Here is a 19755-nt window from a genome sequence, read left to right as displayed (position 1 = left end):
GAACACATCTGAAACTAATAATGTACTATATTCAGGCTAATTGAATTTAAAGAAAAAAGAAAAGAAAATAAGATTCTCCACAACACCTTTTCATCCAAGTCTGAACTACTGACAGCACTGTTAAGATGAATTTCTGCATTACCATGATTTAGACCAGGAAAAAACAAAACATAAATTCCCTAGTACCTTTTCATCCAAGTCTGAACTTTTTACGTGTTCAATGAAGTCTCCCAGCTTTTCACTTTCACAGGTCTCATTAGTAACTTCCTCTAAGGAAATGTTTCCACCTTTGGAATCATGTTTAATTTCATTTGCTGAAAAGAAATAATATTCAACTGTAGAAACTTTATGCAGCAAAATAACTAACTCACTGAAAGATTGTTCTGAAAATGAGTTAGAATTGAGACTCTTTTAAAATCCAATGTGACAAACGTTTTAGTTTCAGCAAACAATACAATTATTCCTCCCTCTCTTTCAAAATAACTCCATTATATGATATAAAAAGAATTGGCAGTAAAACAAAACTGACATATATCAAGAAAAATGTAAGGATGTTTCCTATGTCCAGCTACATTCAATATATTTTTAAAACTTGAAAATTAAAATACAATTAACTTTCAAAATATTGCCTATGAAGTAAGGATCCAGGTATTTAAACTTATGACTAGCTATTAATTATAAAAAATTCTAGTAAGAATTCAGATTTAAAATGTGATAAAGCTAAACATATATTTCCATTTCAAAATAAGGCCACAAAAATTTCTAAGATCAATGATCTATCTTTTGTAGATAATGCCTAACAAAGTTACTTACTAACTAATCAAATGGAAAATTTCTCAAAATCTTATCTGCCAACCAAGCAACTAAAACTGAGGAAAACTGCCAAACCATAAAACATATAGTTAAGACTCTAAAATGAAGAGCTTCCTATGTAATGAATTAACTTTGACTAGGCCCGAATAGAGATATAAAAAGATACTTCAAAACTGTATATTTTGAAAATGTCAAATTTTACCTGCTGATAAGGAAGCACAGATCTCTGACTTCATCAATCCAGGATCCAGTATAGGAAGTTTTCTATTATAAAGTAAACAGAGCTTGAACATTATAATGGATTCTACACAGAATTATCTACTTCTCAAAACATTATATACTACCAGCTTTAGTAGCTGATGAATATCAGCTCAAGTCCTCCAAGGACAGAGTATTACACTGGAGCTCAGAACCCAGCATACCCAAGTAGATTCCTCATTTGGGTCTTTAAACACACACATATGCTACAACTGTCAGAGAGTGCTGCCATTCAAACTGTTACTCAGAGAGAACCTGATGACATATTCAAGCATTCAAAACAATTTTAAAGTATTATACCAATATAAGCCGATGCTTAACTGCTATTCTGAAATATGTGTATATATATATAGATATATATAGATATATATATATCTATATATATATATATATATAACTGACAATGTACAAGGAATATAGTTTGAGAGCAGTTTGACTCTTTTTTCTTTTTTGGTAGTCTCTGAAGACAACATGTGGTCTAAAGGTCAAGGGTATGGAGATCAGAGTTTAACCAACCTGGCTTCCAATATTGTTCTGCCACTTAACTATGTGAACTATGGCAACATTATGTAATTTCTTTGAGTCTAACCATATCTGTAAAATGGGAATTTTCAACTATCCATGAAGTTATTATGAGGATTAAATGAGATTAAAAAAAATGTTTTTAAAGTCAATAGCATAGGGATGCTTGGATGGTTCAGTTGGTTAAGCGACCCTTCAGCTCAGGTCATGATCCCAGGATCCTGAGATCAAGGTCTGCATTGGGCTCCTTGCTCAGCAGGGAGCCTGCTTCTCTCTCAGCCAGCCTGTTTGTGCTCTCTCTCTCTTTCCCCCCGACAAATAAATAAAATCTTTAAAAAAAAAAAAAAAAAAAAACAATAGCATAGACTCAACGAATGAAAACTACATCTATAGCAGCCACTCAAAAACAAATGGCCAAACATAATTCCATTTTTTAAAAATTAGAAATATGTAAAAGCAAACAGAATAAAATACAGTAAAAACCCATAATCCCACCATTTTTATTCATTTAATAAATTAATTTTATTAAACCTATGCAGGGACGCCTGGGTGGCTCAGTTGGTTAAGCTGCTGCCTTTGGCTCAGGTCTTAGATCCCAAGGTCCTGGGATCAAGTCCCACATCGGGCTCCTTGCTCAGTAGGGAGCCTGCTTCTGCCTCTGCCTGCTGTTCTCCCTGCTATGCTCAGTCTCTTGCTCTCTCTCTGACAAATAAATAAATAAAATATTAAAAAAAAAAAAAAAAAACTATCCTGCAGCTCTATGACTGTTCATTGGTTCAGGATTACTTCCTACCCATGAAAAAGAAAAACCAAAGAAAACATTTTATATACATCATTCTTTATAAAGTCTTTGGAAAACATGAAGTATTTGTTCCCTGACATAAAACCCTAGAAACAATCAGAAAAATATATTTTAAGGAATAAGATAATAAATTCAAAGAGACTCATAATATGCAAATCTCCTTCCTTAATTATTTCCCTCTTTTAGACTCTGTCTACTAAATAGCTCCATTTTAGTATTTCAATGGTCTCTCCAACTCAACATGTCTAAATTTCACATCATGACTAGAACACATCCCCAACCCTGCCCCTTCATATCAGAGAATTAGGACTTCCTTTGAAATAAGAGAGAAACCAGGTATCATTCTTAATTCCTACCTCTGATTAATCTGTCAGATTAATCAATTTTCATGTCCTAAATCTCTCCCAAATACATTCCCATTTCTGTTTGAAGTCATTTTGTCCTTTAGCCTAATTATTACAATAGCTCCCTACAAATTTACTCTCTACACCAGAGCTACAATGATTTTTAAAATGTAAATCTGGTCTATTTAAAAGTCCTTTGGGGCACCTGGGTGGCTTAGTGTGTTAAGCCTCTGCCTTTTGCTCAGGTCATGATCTCAGGGTCCTAGGATTGAGCCCCACATCGGGCTCTCTGTTCAGCAGGGAGCCTGCTTCCCCCTCTCCCTCTGCCTGCCTCTCTGCCTACTTGTGATCTCTCTCTGTCAAATAAATAAATAAAATCTTTAAAATAAATAAATAAATAAATAAAAGTCCTTTGGTGAATCCCTATATGCTCTTGGGATAAAGTTCAAACTCACAATGACTTCTAGTGTATCTAGGCTGGTCTATTTATGCTTGTTGTCCTGGCATATCTTATTAAAAATTCCTCATTTCACTCCCAAAAGTTTTTCAGTTCAGAAGATAAATTATATGGTCATCCTGTTTGAAAGGCCCTTAATGACTTAGCTTTTTGCATATTTTGTAGCTTTATTTCTTACCATATAAGCCCTAAGCCATAGGAACGTTATTTCTATTTCTCAGTTATGACATGCCTTTCCCTGTGGGCCTTTACATTGGCTAGTTCTTCTATGACAAAATTCTAATTACTTTTCTTCACCAATCGGCTAATTCCTGCTAATCCTTTAGCATTCATCTTAAATGTTACTTTGACCAGGAAGCCTTTAACATCTTGTACTCCTACTATCATATTTGATTGTACTTGCTTAATTATCTGTCTCTCCTGGTAGATGAAAATCTCAGTGAGGACAGGGCCCATGTGTATCTACTTGCTCTCCATATACTTAACACCTAACATCTTCCTGGCCCAACACTAAGGAGACCCAAATGAAGATGCCTCTCTTCTATCTAGGAAATCCCAGTATAAGGAAGGCTCACATACAAACAGACATAATATACTGAGATATGTACCAAGAGAACTACTGCAACAAATTCCTAGAATAACAGCTCAGATGAGATTTGAATAACTGAATAAAAAGAAAGGGACTTCCAGGTAATGAAACATGCAGGGGCTCCTGGGTGTCTCAGTCAGTTAAGCATCTGCCTTCAGCTCAGGTCATGATCACAAAGGCCTGGAACTGAGCCCTGCATCTGACTTCCTGCTCAGTTAGGAGTCTGCTTCTCCTTCTTCCTCTGGTTCACCCTGCTCCCATCCGCTCATGCTCTCTAAATAAAAATCTTTTTAAAAAATTAAAAAAGAAGAAAAGAAACATACAAAAGGATTCAAGTACATAACATATTGTGAAAACAGTGAGCAGCTTGTGCTTATCTTTCATTAGCCTTTCACTCCCCTTTTCTCCCCACTAAAACCATTGTCAAAGAGAATGAATGAAATCCACTAAGAGCCTTAAAAAAGACATGCCAAGCAATTTAGACTCTATTCTCAGGTGGCTAAAAGCCACTGAAGCAATGTAGCAGTCACTGGCAGATCAATTTCTATTTCCGAATATCACTATGTGGAGGATAAACTAAGAGAATTCAGGAAGATTAACCAGGAGCTCATTACAATAATCTAGAAGAAAGATGAATAAGACAGCAGCAGTGAGAACTGAGAGGAAGGAAAAACTGTGAGAGATATTAAAGTAATAACATGAATACAATTAAGTGACTCAAATAGAGAATTAAGGGATGTTTTTGCAGTTGCTAATTATTCTGAAAGTTACATTCTTAAATAGGTATACCTCCACACACATAGATAGTTATTCCTGCAAATAAAACAAAGCCATAAAAGGTACAGCAAGTGTACTGCTTTAATTTGAAAGTACTGTATTAAAATAGTAGTTTTATTTATGGCAAAGTTTAAAAGTGTGAGAAATTTTTACTATGAATAACTCACAAGGAAGGTAAAATTGCACATGCCACTCTTATTAGAAGTAATTTAGTTTTGTTTTGAATTTGACAGTCAATCGGAGTTTTAAAAAAATAATAAAGCAACATTATAATCCACACAAATTATTTTACAGATTTGCACTGGTGGAGTAGAAAGGTATAGCTCTGCCTTGAAGGAGTGGGAAGGTTCAAAAATGAAGAGAAGGAAAAATAAGATATAATAAGAGAGGGAGATAAATCATAAGAGACTCTTAATTATAGGAAATAAACTGAAGGTTGCTGGAGGGGAAGTAGGTGGGGAGATGGGGTAACTGAGTTATGTGCATTAAGGAGGGCACTTGATGTAGTGAGCACTGGGTGTTACACACAACTGATGAGTCACTGAACTCTACCTCTGCAACTAATATGTTAATGTTAATTAACTGAATTTCAATATAATAAAATTTTTTAAAAGTGAAAGGTAGGGGGAAGAAAGGAAACAAAAAAACAGACTTAGGTGAGGCTACAGAAGTACAGAGATGCAAAAGAGAAGACCTGAGCAAAAAAGAGAGGGTAGTCAAAGAGGCTTCTGAAGAACTACATGGATTACATTAGATTTATCCTCTAACCAGAGCATTTTATGAGGGGATGATGAAGTTTAATGTGTTCCACCCAGGACTTTTTTTTTTAATAAAACAAAATAAAATACAAAATATGATACTATATCCCTTGTAGTAAAGAAAATATTGTTTTTATAAATCCATTGTTTCACATATTCTTAAATATATACTGGATTATAATACAATTATGTATCTTTACTAAGGTTAATTGACAAAAAGGTAGAACAGGACTGCTCTAGAATAATTACTAGCAGAACAAGTCTGAAAAATATTGCCCAAGAAAAATTCAGAATGTTACTGCTTTTTTAAGAGTTAACTAGATGACTTGTGGTCGATGCTCATTTATTTATACATTCACGTACTCTGTCTCTGAACAGGGCTGCCACAAATTTACTAGAGCAATTATTCTGCAAATAACAAGTGGCCAAAAGCAGAGAAATATTATCCAATTCAATGGCCAGAGTTTGCCTAACCCGACGCCACAGTGCTAGGTCCCCTAATACTACAAATGATCACTCCACCAAGTACAATATCATATATCCTGTCAAAGACAAAAAACAATGGTTTACGTGGTCCAAGAGAAAAAAGTGAAGTCAGAATGACACTTTCAAGAGAAAGAGATGAGACAGAAAAGAGATCAAAAGTAAATTAATGTTCTGTGGCAATCTGTAGAATAATTGAATTAAAGCCATAAAAATAACCAAAATGCCAATCTCCCAGCATTGTTCTGGGCCGGGGAGACAAACTTCAGAGCAGGTTACTCTGGGCTCAGATCTCAGCCCTTACTAACTTACCAGCTGTATGTCCTTTGCAGAGTTAAACACTTTGATTCAATTTTAAAGGGAGCGAGTTTTGGAGGACCTGAACACACATTTTTCCAAAGAAGACACACAGATGGACAATGGACACATGAAAAGATGCTCAGTATCACTAACCATCAGAAAAATGCAAATCAAAACCACAATGAAAGATCACTTTATACCTGTCAGAATGGTTAAAATCAAAAGCACATGAAATAACAAGTATTAGTGAGGATGTGGAGAAAAAGGAACCCTTGTGTACTGTTGGTGAGAATGCAAATTAGTACAGCCTCTGTGGAAAACAGTATGGAGGTTCCTCAAAAAATTAAAAACAGAACTGCCATATGATCCAATAATGCTACTACTGAAAGAAAATGAAAACACTAATATATGCACCTCTGTTTACTGCAGCATTTAAATTAGCCAAGATTTGGAAGCAACCTAAGTATCCATTGATAGATGAATGGATAAGGAAGATGTGGTGTGCGCGCGCACACACACACACACACAATATTACACAGCACTAAAAAAGGATGATTATGCTATTGCAACAACATGGATGGGTATCATGTGACATCAGTTAGACTGAGAAAGACAAATTCTATACAATTTCACTCATATGTGGAATCTAATAAAAAAATGAATAAACAAAAAGCAGAATCAGACCGATAGAGAATAACCTGATGGTTGCCAGAAGGACAGGGAGGGGGGGAACGGGACAAGTGGGTAAAGGGGAGCAAGAGATACAGGTTTCTCATTATGGAATGAGTAAGTCATGGGAATAAAAGGCATGAAACCAGAAACAGTAAATGATATTTTAATAGTGTTGTATGGTGACAGATAGTAGCTATACTTGTGGGAAGCAAAGTATAGGGTATAGAGATGTTGAGTTACTATGCTATATACCTGAAACTAATATAATATTGTAAGTCGACTATACTCAAAAAAGTTAAAATAAAAAGGGTCAGTTTCAAACTCATAATTATTTTACTAAATAAAATAATATAAATGATGTATCTATCATAGGGTGGACACTATATATTAGTTTTGACAATTGAGTGTAAAATTTTGCACTGTAGAATGTCTCAGATACTCAGTGGAAAGGGAGAATGGAGCAAGGTAAGCATCCTGAAAGGCTAGAGTCCAAATATACAAGGGAGAGAAAGACTGCCCTTTGAGTCATTTGAATGACCTTGGTACCAGGCATTTTCCCCTCTATAAGTTTGTGTTTATTATTATCAGCTCCAGAACGCACAATGTTCCTTATGGATTTAAATCCAATTTGCAAAGATGGTGTAACTGATCCTCACTGATCACCAGCATCAGTTCTGTACAGATGAGTTCAAATTCTGATGACCAACTTTCCAACCTTCTTAATCTGCCATCACCCTACTCATCCTGTCTTATTTCCCATTATTCATCAACATTTATTTGCTATAGAAAGAAAGGATTCACTGTCTCCACTTATATATATTCAAATCTAGATGCCTGAGGAATAGCCTACCATAGAAGAAATTAAAAGTTAATTCTCTCCTTCCCTCAAAGTATGATGGCTTGAACTTGCAAAGGTAAATGACACATGGACATTTCCTACACTCATGAAGTCCAAGAATTTAACAGATGAGAGAGATGTAAATTATACTATCATAAAATCAGTGCCATAACCAAGGTAGCAAAAGGTGCTATGGGTACAGAAATGGCTCCTAACTCTGAGTCAGGAAATGCTTCATAATCTGCCCTACACAACCATATTCATATCTACCTTTATCTTCTGCCCACCTTTTCATTATGTTTCTTCCCCCATCAAACTTTTTAACTTCTTCCCCTTTGTTAAATCTAAACCAATCCAAATTTCAAGAATCAGTAGAAATTTTGACTTTCCCAAGATGGATTTTCATCTCTTTTTTTCTAAACTACTAGTATTCTTAGTACTTTAGTTTGCATATTTTTATTTCAGACACACTGATTTTTCTTCCATGGCTACATAATAATTCCCTTGAATACTTGGCAGATTCTTAAAATCTCAATGATCCACTGAGTAATCTCATTCAATTGAAATTTTAGGATATAATGAAATTGTGATTGAAGATAATCTTATAATCTAAGGCCAGCACTATTATATTCTCTGATCTACAACTGTATTTACAGACAACTTCAAATATTTTACCAATTTCACAAATCATACATTGCCAAGCTCATCAGTTCAAGTGTTAGTTCCAATACAATTCTAACAATCTGGATTTTAATATAGGCTTTACCCACTGCAGAGATCAACAATGAATAAGCATTCTAACATAACTTAAACACCTTAAAAATTCTCCCTAACATGTCTAAGAACACTTTACCCAATAATTGAATTAACTTGGGTTTTTCTACCTGTTTTAACAAAAGAGGAAGTCCAGAGCTTCTAACAATATTTGGGCCTAACCCTCCCACCTTTAATTTCTGTTCCTATAAAATGCAAACTCAAGTCTAAAGGCTTCAACCTCTTACTGTCTTAGCATGAGGAAAAAGTTATACATGAACTAGCAACTGGTTGATAAAAGGGAAAGAAGTGAAATTTGAAATTATATTTTAAGCTTCATTTAGTTCTAGAACCATTAAGAACTTTCTGCACAACTATTAGCAGATCCTCTCGTTATCAGACCTCAACTTTTCCCTGTTAAGTTTATTCTAGCACTGTAGATGATTATAAAACTGTTATTTCTATTGCAGAAAACATTTAAAATAACTGAGGAAATTTTCAAGTTTATTTGAAAACCAAAATTTCAGAAGGAGATATGAAAGAAAAGAAGCCAATAAAAGTATAATTGGTGCTTTTGAAATAAAGAGAAATGAAGTTCAAAGACAATCAGAAAAATCATCTGAAGTAAATTTGATACTGCAAATCAAACTGATTCATCTTGTCTAGGAGAAACAACTGACAGCAGAGGAGGAAGAGGGAGCAGGAAAAGAAGACAATAATGGTGGAAGCAGTGGCAGCAGTTTAAAGGAGTGACAGAGAATTAGTTTGGCTTCAGACTTTTCCACAACTCCACTCAAAGCGAGAAAACAGGTAGAAATGACTATATAGTTGTAAAAAGGAAAAACATAAGTTGAAAATTTTATACCCAATTTGCTCTTAGGCAACACTCCCATGTATCCAAGATCTTAAAGAACAGAGCCATCATGAACTCTTCCTGAAAAAAAAAAAAAAGAGCTTTAAAATATAGCCAACTAAATAGTCAATATTAGAGGAAAGTAAAAGGATTGGTGGTGGGGAACTGAATCAATTTAAATACATAACTAAGAGTAAGAGCCTTTGGGAATTCAGATTATTGAAGAGAATGTTAATGATAAAAGGCTTAACAATATAAAACTTTTTTTTTTTTTTAAACAAAAAAGTTGTTGGCAAAACCAGAAGAAAAAGCCAAAATGTACTGTTATATTCATCTTTCATGTCAGGAAAGCAAATGCTGCTGCCTGCTATCTGAACTTTGAATACAATTTTTAAAAGTCCATGATCAAATTAAAACTTTTAAATAATCTTATTAACTTAAAAGAGACACTGAGAAACTAATCTCCTGTGATAGAGAAGTGTATTGTTTCCGCAATCCCTTTAGGTTTGCCTTAGTCCCCATACCCTCAATTAAGAGTTAATAAAAGTACCATTTACTATAGCACCAAGAACCATAAGATACCTGGGAATAAACCTAGCCAAAGAGGTAAAGGATCTGTACTCGAGGAACTACAGAACACTCATGAAAGAAATTGAAGAAGACACAAAAAGATGGAAGACCATTCCATGCTCTTGGATCGGAAGAATAAACATTATTAAAATGTCTATATTGCCTAGAGCAATCTATACTTTTAATGCCATTCCAATCAAAATTCCACCAGTATTCTTCAAAGAGCTGGAGCAAATAATCCAAAAATTTGTATGGAATCAGAAGAGACCCCGAATCGCTAAGGAAATGTTGAAAAACAAAAATAAAACTGGGGGCATCACGTTACCTGATTTCAAGCTTTACTACAAAGACGTGATCACCAAGACAACATGGTACTGGCATAAAAACAGACACATAGACCAGTGGAACAGAGTAGAGAGCCCAGATATGGACCCTCAACTCTATGGTCAGTTAATCTTCGACAAAACAGGAAAAAATATACAGTGGAAAAGACAGTCTCTTCAATAAATGGTGCTGGGAAAACTGGGCAGCTATATGTAGAAGAATGAAACTCGACCATTCTCTTACACTATACACAAAGATAAACTCAAAATGGATAAAAGACCTCAACGTGAGACAGGAATCCATCAGAATCCTAGAGAACATAGGCAGTAATCTCTTCGATATCAGCCACAGCAACTTCTTTCAAGATATGTCTCCAAAGGCAAAGGAAACAAAAGCCAAAATAAACTTTTGGGACTTCATCAAAATCAAAAGCTTGTACACAGCAAAGGAAACAGTCAAGAAAACAAAGAGGCAACCCACGGAATGGGAGAAGATATTTGCAAATGACAGTACAGACAGAAGATTGATACCCAGGATCTATAAAGAACTCCTCAAACTCAACACACACCAAACAGATAATCATGTCAAAAAATGGGCAGAAGATATGAACAGACACTTCTCCAACGAAGACATACAAATGGCTATCAGACACATGAAAAAATGTTCATCATCACTGCCATCAGGGAGATTCAAATTCAAACCACATTGAGATATCACCTTACACCAGTTAGAATGACCAAAATTAGCAAGACAGGAAACAACATGTGTCGGAGGGGATGTGGAAAAAGGGGAACCCTCTTACACTGTTGGTGGGAATGCAAGTTGGTGCAGCCTCTTTGGAGAACAGAGTGGAGATTCCTCAAGAAATTAAAAATAGAACTTCCCTATGACCCTGCAATTGCACTACTCGGTATTTACCCCAAAGATACAGATGTAGTGAAATGAAGGGCCATCTGTACCCCAGTGTTTATAGAAGCAACGGCGACGGTCGCCAAACTGTGGAAAGAACCAAGATGCCCTTCAACGGACGAATGGATAAGGAAGATGTGGTCCATATACACTATGGAGTATTATGCCTCCATCAGAAAGGATGAATACCCAACTTTTGTAGCAACATGGACGAGACTGGAAGAGATTATGCTGAGTGAAATAATTCAAGCAGAGAGAGTCAATTATCATATGGCTTCACTTATTTGTGGAACATAACAAATAGCATGGAGGACATGGGGAGTTAGGAGAAGGGAGTTGGGGGAAATTGGAAGGGGAGGTGAACAATGAGAGACTATGGACTCTGAAAAACAATCAGAAGGGTTTGAAGAGGTGGGGGGGTGGGAGGTTGGGGGAACCAGGTGGTGGGTTTTAGAGAGGGTATGGATTGCATGGAGCACCGGGTGTGGTACAAAAACAATGAATACTGTTATGCTGAAAATAAATTTTAAAAAATGATTTTAAAAAAAAAGAGTTAATAAAAGTAAATGTTTTTACTAAAAAATGGCATGCTACAATTTTTCTAAAATTATATTTACCTATATGCCTAAATAAATACAAATTGTTGGCAATTAATTTGTTATTTGGGGTGGTAGTTTTAGGATTCCCCCTTTTATACTTTTACTGTAACAAACATGTATCACTTTTTCAAAAATGAGCCATTATACTAAAAACAAACAAACAAACAGAAAAACAGCAAACTTCCTGCCCAATTCACAGTTTTCTCTTTCTAACTTTGGTGGTAGGTCTTTATCAACATCCTACTAGCTAACAGAGACGTCTTCTCTTAAATAGAAGATTTGTTCTAATTTCCCTTTGAATTCCTCAAAGGAAGCATGGTATAACAAGAGTTAAAATCACGTTCAAAAACTACCTTCTATTGAACCCTTACTCCTCACCCAGTGCCATGCTAAAACCAAAATCCATTCTTTGATTTAACCTGTGAGGCAAGTATCTTCCCTTTTTACAGATATGATAAAATAATTTGCCTAAAAGGTCTCTTAGCTGCTAGGTGGCAAGGAGATTAAAAAATTATAAGGAATACAAAGGTCAAGTTCTTGACCACGATTTTTTTTTTTTTCTTAAGCCCTTAATTCTACAGTAAGACAGACCTAAATTAAATCCAGATTATGTTAGTAGCAGTGTGACCCTGGACAAGTGACAACTTGTCATCTTTACTTTTTCCATCTTCAAAATGGGCAGATTATCAACCCTATCTCATTACATCACTAAAAATAAATAATAAAGCTCTTAGACCGCCACTTAACAGATAGAAAGTATTCTATTTGGTGATAAATAACAATTTCTTAAAACACTAAGAACATCAAGAAGAATATGATATCACAAAAGTAACCAAATAAAATTTATAAATACCAGAGAGACTTAAGTCATGTAGCAGTGAATCTTAGCAGAAAATGTTTTCATGTTTCCTTTTGAGTCTGTTCACAAAACATTCCTTTTATTCAAGTATTGTAACATATAAATCAGAGTTTAAAGAATCATAAAAGTTTAGTAAAATGTGACATAATATAAAATTTGGACCAACCAGAATGGATCAAATTCCTGAGCACAAAGGTTACCACTTGGTTCCATTTTTAAGTTGCCTCAGGCAAACTTGCCCTCTTTGGGGGCTAAATCATCATTTAGAACCACCACCTTAAAGAGCAGAACCCTGAGAAAATGCTACTTTCCTCTGAAAACTGGTTTAACTTTCGATTCTACTCTCGAGTCCTAAATACATCAAATAAACTTTCTAAGGCTTCTAAGTTCCTTAAAAAATTAATTTTTTATCTAAGAAGGAAGTCACAGAAGATGGGTTAAAATATAAGCTTCTTAATAAGTAACTTGTCAGAAATAAAAGTATATCTGGGGTGCCTGGGTGGCTCAGTGGGTTAAAGCCTCTGCCTTCAGCTCAGGTCATGATCCCAGGGTCCTGGGATCAAGCCCCACATCAGACTCTCTGCTCAGCAGGGAGCCTGCCTCTCTGCCTACTTGTGATCTCTGTCAAATAAATAAATAAAATCTTAAAAAAAAAATAAAGTGTATCTCTATATTTGTTGTAATAATAGGAAAACAAATACACTTTTGAAAGAAGCAATGTTAGTAGTTTTAAAAGCCACTTTACAAACCATCTTTTTAAATTCTGAACAGCTAATCTGCCCCATTATAATTTCTAAGATGTGTGTAATTGTTTCATTTTCACTAATTTTAGCATAATGACATGTCCAGGTCTCAGCAGTAATGTGCTGTATTACATTTAGTAAATAAATGGGTTTAAAAAAATAATGGAGCTTCAGTGTTCACTGAATAAATTAGTGATACTTAAGAGCAGAAAATGCTTTTGAAAACCCCAACAATAATCTGCACCAAAAGCATACTTGAACATGCATACCTCAAGTCATCGCTTGGTTCTTTTTTTTCTGGAAGTACCATGTGCTTAGAGTCTGTTGACTGGTGCTCTTCAGCAACATTGGGTTCCTGGTTTATCATAGGGAACTCTGAAGTAAATGAGAGCTCCCCTTCACTGGAGACCCCAAAGAGGTCTGGGTCATCTTGAATGACATCAATTAAGAGGACATCATCTTCATATGCTTTAAGAATATCTGGAAACCCCATTTTAATTTCTGAAAAGTTCTTAGTCATTTCTCCACCACTAACTTCAGAGAAAACTGGTTTGAATGTTTCTTGTTCATTAGAGCAGAAAGCAGGACTTTTCTCTATACACCCAAGATCACAAGAAAAAGTATTTCTTTCAACTGTGAGAGAAACAGCTTCCTTGTTTGAAATAATATTGCCTGGTTCAGAGATGTGGTTGGATGGTTTATTACCATTACCTTGCTTTAAAAAATTTGAAGAAATACTACAGGAATGCTTGCAGCTGCATGAGTCAGAATTAGCTTGCACTGGAGTTACACTATTTTGTATTCTCAAAGACTGAGGTCCTGAAGTTACTGTAGAAATATTTTCTTTATTCCTATTTTGTCTTACCTCGGCTCCAGATAAACTGTCAAGAAGTTCTAAGGGACTATATGCTTCTCTCTCTGATGACCTTGCATTTATTTCTTTCCTTTTTTCTGTTTTATTCTTAAGTAATGGAATTTTAAAATTAGTCAGCCGGCCTGTGTTCAGTATTTTCACCAAGTCTGGAACCACAAGGGTTTGCTTAGCAATGCATGCTTTTCGATGAATAGTTTTGCCTATAGAGTTATTTGCTTCCTGGACATCCTGGGAAGCCACTGTCAAATTAAATTTTGTTAAATTCCCTCTATCTTTTTTTTTATTTCCTGTTAAGTTTTGAGGCACATTAGTTAGCTGAGTATCTTCAGTAGTATTACAAACTACCTCTGAACCACTTCTGCTTGGTTCCTCTGACTGTATCATTTTATCATCAATTATGGGTTCCTTTATAATCATTAAAGTAGGTTCTATTGTGGAAACTGAAGACGAACAATTTAAATTAGAATCCAATTTTTCTTTACTTGAAGATTCACTGTTTGTTTCTGTTATGGTACTTTGTAATGCTAATTTAGAATCAGTTAAGTGAGTTTGATTTGTTTGGTGTTTAAGAAAATCATCTTGCTTAAAACTTTCCCGAGACCCAGGAAGACAGTTACTTGAATCTGGCAAGGAAGACTTTTTCCAACACTGGGCAGATATTCTAGCACAGGAATAACAAGGCCAAGTTCTTTTACCAGTCATCGGTATTGCTCTGTGACAGCCTAACTTCAATTCTTCAGCTTCATTTCTCAAGTCTTCCCATGAAGATCTCTTTTCCAAATTACGGCAAGCACTAGGTAATTTCACTATCGAGCTTTGCATCAACTTAATATACTCTTCTGGCTCCATGCTTTTAAATCCTAAGTGCTCTGAAGCATTTTTTATTTCTTCTTCCAAAAGTGGCTCAAGGGTTTTCTGAAACATAGCATTTACATGATGTCCAGGACTTGTTTTTTCCCCTGCTGTTTCTGGAAGACTTAATAAATGATCCACTGGGGAGAGTGTATTGTGGTTTATGTTTCTCAAAACTTTTAAAGGACTTTTTTTAGCCTCTAAAGTCTCTGCTCCTTTATCCTCAGCACCTGTTTGGTTTTCTTGTAATACCAACTCAGACTTGCTATACATATTAGAGAAGTTCATCTCAATAATCATTTCATCTCCTTTTTCAGACACCTTCATCCTTTTCCTGGGTTTTCTCCCAACATTGCTCTCCTCTATTGAGTATTTATTGTTTTCATTCTGAAGGCAGGAAAACAAGCCATTACTTTTACTTTGGTATAAATCAGTTTTTTCAAGCAATAACTTATTTACTCCCATTAAGTTTTCTTCAGTTTGTTAAAGCTGAGGAGCATTATTTGTGTCACTCTTATCTGCAAGACTCCTAAAGTTTTCTTTCTTTAACTTTCAGGAATTTTCTGGTACATGCATACGTCCACCATCATGTTTATATGAAAGGCTATTTTCATCATTACAACCCTTGGAATGGGGGAAACAACTGCAATCATGTAATTTTAAAATGGAATTACTTTCTACTACAGGTGACAAGCTGTTACAAGAATATTTTGGAGTATTCTTGTACAGTTCATCTTGGAATTCAACCTTAATATTTTGTGTAGTCTTATTTTCAGTTATTTTGAGAGGGCTTTTTTAAGGGCTTTCTAAGCCCTTAAGTTTTTTAATTCGAATTCTTCTTTTGATACCTTCTACCAAACCCTCCTTACCCAAAGACCACAAGAAAGCCATACTTTGAAATTCACTGCACTCCACTGTTTGGAAAGATTCCAAATTGGTTAATGATTCCTTTCTTACCAGGTCAGTCCCTGGCTGTAGATCATCACTTGAGGCTTCAGTAACTTTTCTTTTTTCCTTGGCTGATCAAAACAACAAAACATACCAGAAAAGATTTTATATTGAGGAGGAAAAAGCAATACCACTTAAAATTTAAAAATTGTGAAGCCATCCACTTTTATTTCCCTGAATAGCTGTATGGGAACACACAAATGCTTTTAAATTAAAGACCTAATTTCTGTTAAGGAACTACATACAAATCTGCATAAATTTCAAGGCAGCTGAATAACCTCTAGCATCAGTATCACTTCACACTACCCAAAATGGATCACTAGTAGGAATTCCTCTTACCGTAATTCTGACCAAGGGCTCCTAACAGGGCAAACACCTTCTAAGAGAATTACTGTTCTTCCCCCTCTCCTGGTCAACCACGTGCATCGGTAAAGCCCACACAAACTCAAGTTAAACACTAGCGTGAAACAATGATGGGGCAGGCTAAGGTGCAAATGCAAAAATGGGAGCAATCCCTGAGCGCTTTCTTGCTGTCTTCCCAAATGCAAGGGGAGCTCCGCCTCCTTCACTGCTTCTAATCCCTGAGGATCCGAGGGGTCCGAAGGGCTCCCCTGGCCCCCAGACCCTCCTCTCAGCCGCCTCACAGCAGCCTTCCCAGTCCCGGACGCCTCACCCGACTTGTCACTTTCCACCTCTTCTCTCCCAGACGCCCGGGCCACCATTCTCCTCTTTTGCCTGCTCTCCTCGCGTTCCCAGACCTCAGGGCCGCAGCCTCCCGCTTCGCCTGGCCCTGGCCGCCGGCCTCGCTTCCTCGGGCCTCGCGCGTCGCCTTCACGCCTGTGGGCTGCCGTGGGCCCCGAGGGCAGCGGCCGCCGCATCCGCCCCGGGCGGCCCGCCCTGCCAGCCGATGCCCTCCGATGCACTCCAAGGCCGGCCGCACCCGCTCACAGGCGCCCACCCGCCGCGCGAAAGCTGCTTCCGCTGCCAAGACCCCAGCCTTGGCCCAGCTCCGCGCCGCCTGCCTTCTGGCTCGGGGCCGGAAGCGGAAGTGGGGTATGTGCGCTGCAGACCTAGGCAGGCTGGGCGGGGCCCAACGGGCGGAAGGGCCCGAGCCGGTGCAAACCATGATTTCGGGCTTCCCTGCTTGCGACCGTGGCCCGTGGCGCCTTTCTTGGCTAGAGCCTCCTGGAAACTTTCAGGGCTCTTTGTCTCACCTGCTGTCCCTTCCGCTTGGCGGCTGGCAGAGACGACTGCCGGCCAGTGGCTTTTAACCATCCCAAACCACGTGGGGTCCCTTTCTATCAGCCTTCTTGATTTATTTACCCACATATCCTATAGGCACCTCAAGCTCTTGTACAGTTGCAACACTGAGCTTATCTTCCCTCACAAGCTTGCTCCTTCTGTGTTGGTAGATGTGCCACCATCCACTCACTTGTCTAAGAAATTCAGAAACCTTTAGAGACAGCTTCTTTCCACATCATCCCTCTCAGCCACATTGATTACGTCTGCTTGATTCTACTTTCTGTGTTTGTCAGCCACTCTCCCCTTTGCTATTTGGTTCTGGCTCCCAGAATCTGACTGATCTACTGCATCAGCCTCCTAAATTATATTCATGCTTCTGTCCTTGTGTAATCGAACCAACCTTGAGTTTGCTCCTTGGTGAGTCAGAAATTGCACCAGACTGAGTTGTGGCACAGAGAAACTTCATTTGCAGCAAATAAGGAGATCATGGGTAATAACTTCCAAAGCCCTGACTCCCTAGCAGGGGTGAATGGGTTCCTTTTATTTAGGGCTAGGATGAATATTTAGATAGAGAAGCCTTGTTATCATATGTAGAGGCAGGCGTAGGATCCTGCATGTGTCTTAAGAAAATATGCCTATACATAATGTATGTTATGTAAACGAGGCTCAGGCTCCTCCTTGGCTGGAGATTTTAGTATTATAATGAGGTAAAAGTAGTCATCAATCATTCCACAGGCCATTCCGTGGTCCAACTGTGCAAGCGTGAGTCTGGGGTAAAGTTCAAACAAGTGTGGGTTGTCTGGGTTGGCAGAGGCAAGTCGTTATTGCTCCAGGGAAATTTCACTTTCATTTGCCTGAGTTAAGGTATATGCAGGAAAAAAGAGCTTAAGGAAAAATGTGGGACAAAGGTCAGTGAGTACAAGCAGGTGGGCAGTACAGTCAGATCTTGGGGTCTAGCTGGGGATATTTGTATTATTCCAAAGAAGCTTCTACCTGCTGCCGGTCTTGCCCCTCCCCTCCCATGAAAGGAGATGCTGGCATTTCTCAGCTTGGCTCCTCATGAATTTTCTTTACTCAGAGACTACAACTAGCAGAAAGAAGTCCAAACTCTTCAGTTTGGTATTTGTGGCTCTCTTTGATGTGGCCACTAGATATTTAACGAATTTTGTCTCTCACTGTCACTGTATGGGAGAAGTTGAGCTTCGGTGGAAAATTATGTGAAGGAGTCACCCTTCTGCATTATCTGATTCTGATTCTATGGGAGCTATCTTACAGCTCTAAGTTTTAAATAAGTAGTAGCAATACATAAGAATGGTCTATAGACATGCAAATTCTGTCAGTTGACTTCTCCTCTCACTGGTGGAAGAACCAAGTTTTGCCTCAATTTGCACATTCTCTTTAAAATTCCTGATCTATAAATGTGTCTGTTCTTCAGACTTGTCTTTTCAACTGGTAATTATAAAATCTGCCTGATGATAGAAAGTCATTAACACACTTTCATTTTAACATCTCTATGAAAATCATGACTTTATCTTTTGGGGGAGAAAACTATCTTCTAACAATACACATCTCCTGCACTTTGTATACTGTGTCAGGCCTGTGCCTCTCTACATGCTAGTCCTGGAAATTGTTTTTTGCTTTTCTGCCTGGTGAACTACATGTTCCCCTTCAAGATACAGTGTGAGAATCACCTCTCAAGGAAGCTTCCCTGCTATCTTTCTCCCTACACTTGTTTGTGTGTGTGTGTGTGTGTGTGTGTGTGTGTGTGTGTTGGGAGCAAGGAGTGTCAGGTATTCCTGCCTGCCTGCTAACACATTACCTTCAGTTCTTTTCTTGTGGATCTCTTTCAAGGCAGATACCTTCTGTTAGTCTTTGCATTTTGTATGTTTTAAGAAAAACTTGGTGATTTTTTAACACAATGGGTGTGGACATTAAAAGATGGTATGATGCACAGAGTAGTGTTATAGTTTGGATACGTAGTTTAAAAGAAGTATTCTTGGGATCTTCTATAAACTAGAACTTAGGTAAGGGAGGTGTAGAGGATCTAGAAACTTCTCTTGTTTCTTTCTGCTTGTGAAAAACTCCAGTAAAGGGAAACCAGTTTAAGAATTACAGAATAGAGGGCGCCTGGGTGGCTCAGTGGGTTAGGCCGCTGCCTTCAGCTCAGGTCATGATCTCAGGGTCCTGGGATCGAGTCCCGCATCGGGCTCTCTGCTCCGCAGGGAGCCTGCTTCCCTCTCTCTCTCTCTCTCTCTGCCTGCCTCTCCATCTACTTGTGATCTCTCTCTGTCAAATAAATAAATAAAATCTTTAAAAAAAAAAAAAGAATTACAGAATAGAAAAATCTATTTTAGGGGTTTCAGGCTACATGTTCATTCACAAAGAGGTACTTTGTGCCTCAGTTTTCTCATCTGAAAATGAAATAATAGTGTCTCTGGAAGGAATATGTCACCCCAAAATATTTCGACATAAACATTGCTTTGAGCTGACAACAATTAGGAAGCAACAAATACAGGAAAAACTCTCTCTACTTCCCCACCCTTTCTGCTTAAAGGCAGGATATAAATTCTGCTTTACTGGAGATGACTCTAGACTTCTATCAGCACTACAGCAATC

General features: G+C 37.4%; 1 protein-coding gene across 1 annotated transcript in view; it reads right to left on the bottom strand.

Annotated features, from left to right (window-relative positions):
* The window catches only part of TOPAZ1 (testis and ovary specific PAZ domain containing 1), a 114910-nt gene extending 98135 nt beyond the window's left edge, over positions 1 to 16775 (bottom strand). Inside the window, 4 exon segments of the mRNA XM_032860914.1 lie at positions 143 to 314; positions 1016 to 1077; positions 13493 to 15968; positions 16421 to 16775. Of these exon segments, the coding sequence (XP_032716805.1) occupies positions 143 to 314; positions 1016 to 1077; positions 13493 to 15968; positions 16421 to 16775 (3065 nt within the window).
* Positions 16776 to 19755: the final 2980 nt, after the last annotated feature.

The sequence above is a fragment of the Lontra canadensis genome, unplaced genomic scaffold (genome assembly GCF_010015895.1).
Source record: "Lontra canadensis isolate GAN:19392208 unplaced genomic scaffold, GSC_riverotter_1.0 scaffold20, whole genome shotgun sequence".
In the NCBI taxonomy this organism is placed as follows: domain Eukaryota; kingdom Metazoa; phylum Chordata; class Mammalia; order Carnivora; family Mustelidae; genus Lontra; species Lontra canadensis.
The sequence above is the reverse complement of the archived record's forward strand: the minus strand, read 5'-3'. Positions and strand labels throughout refer to the sequence as shown.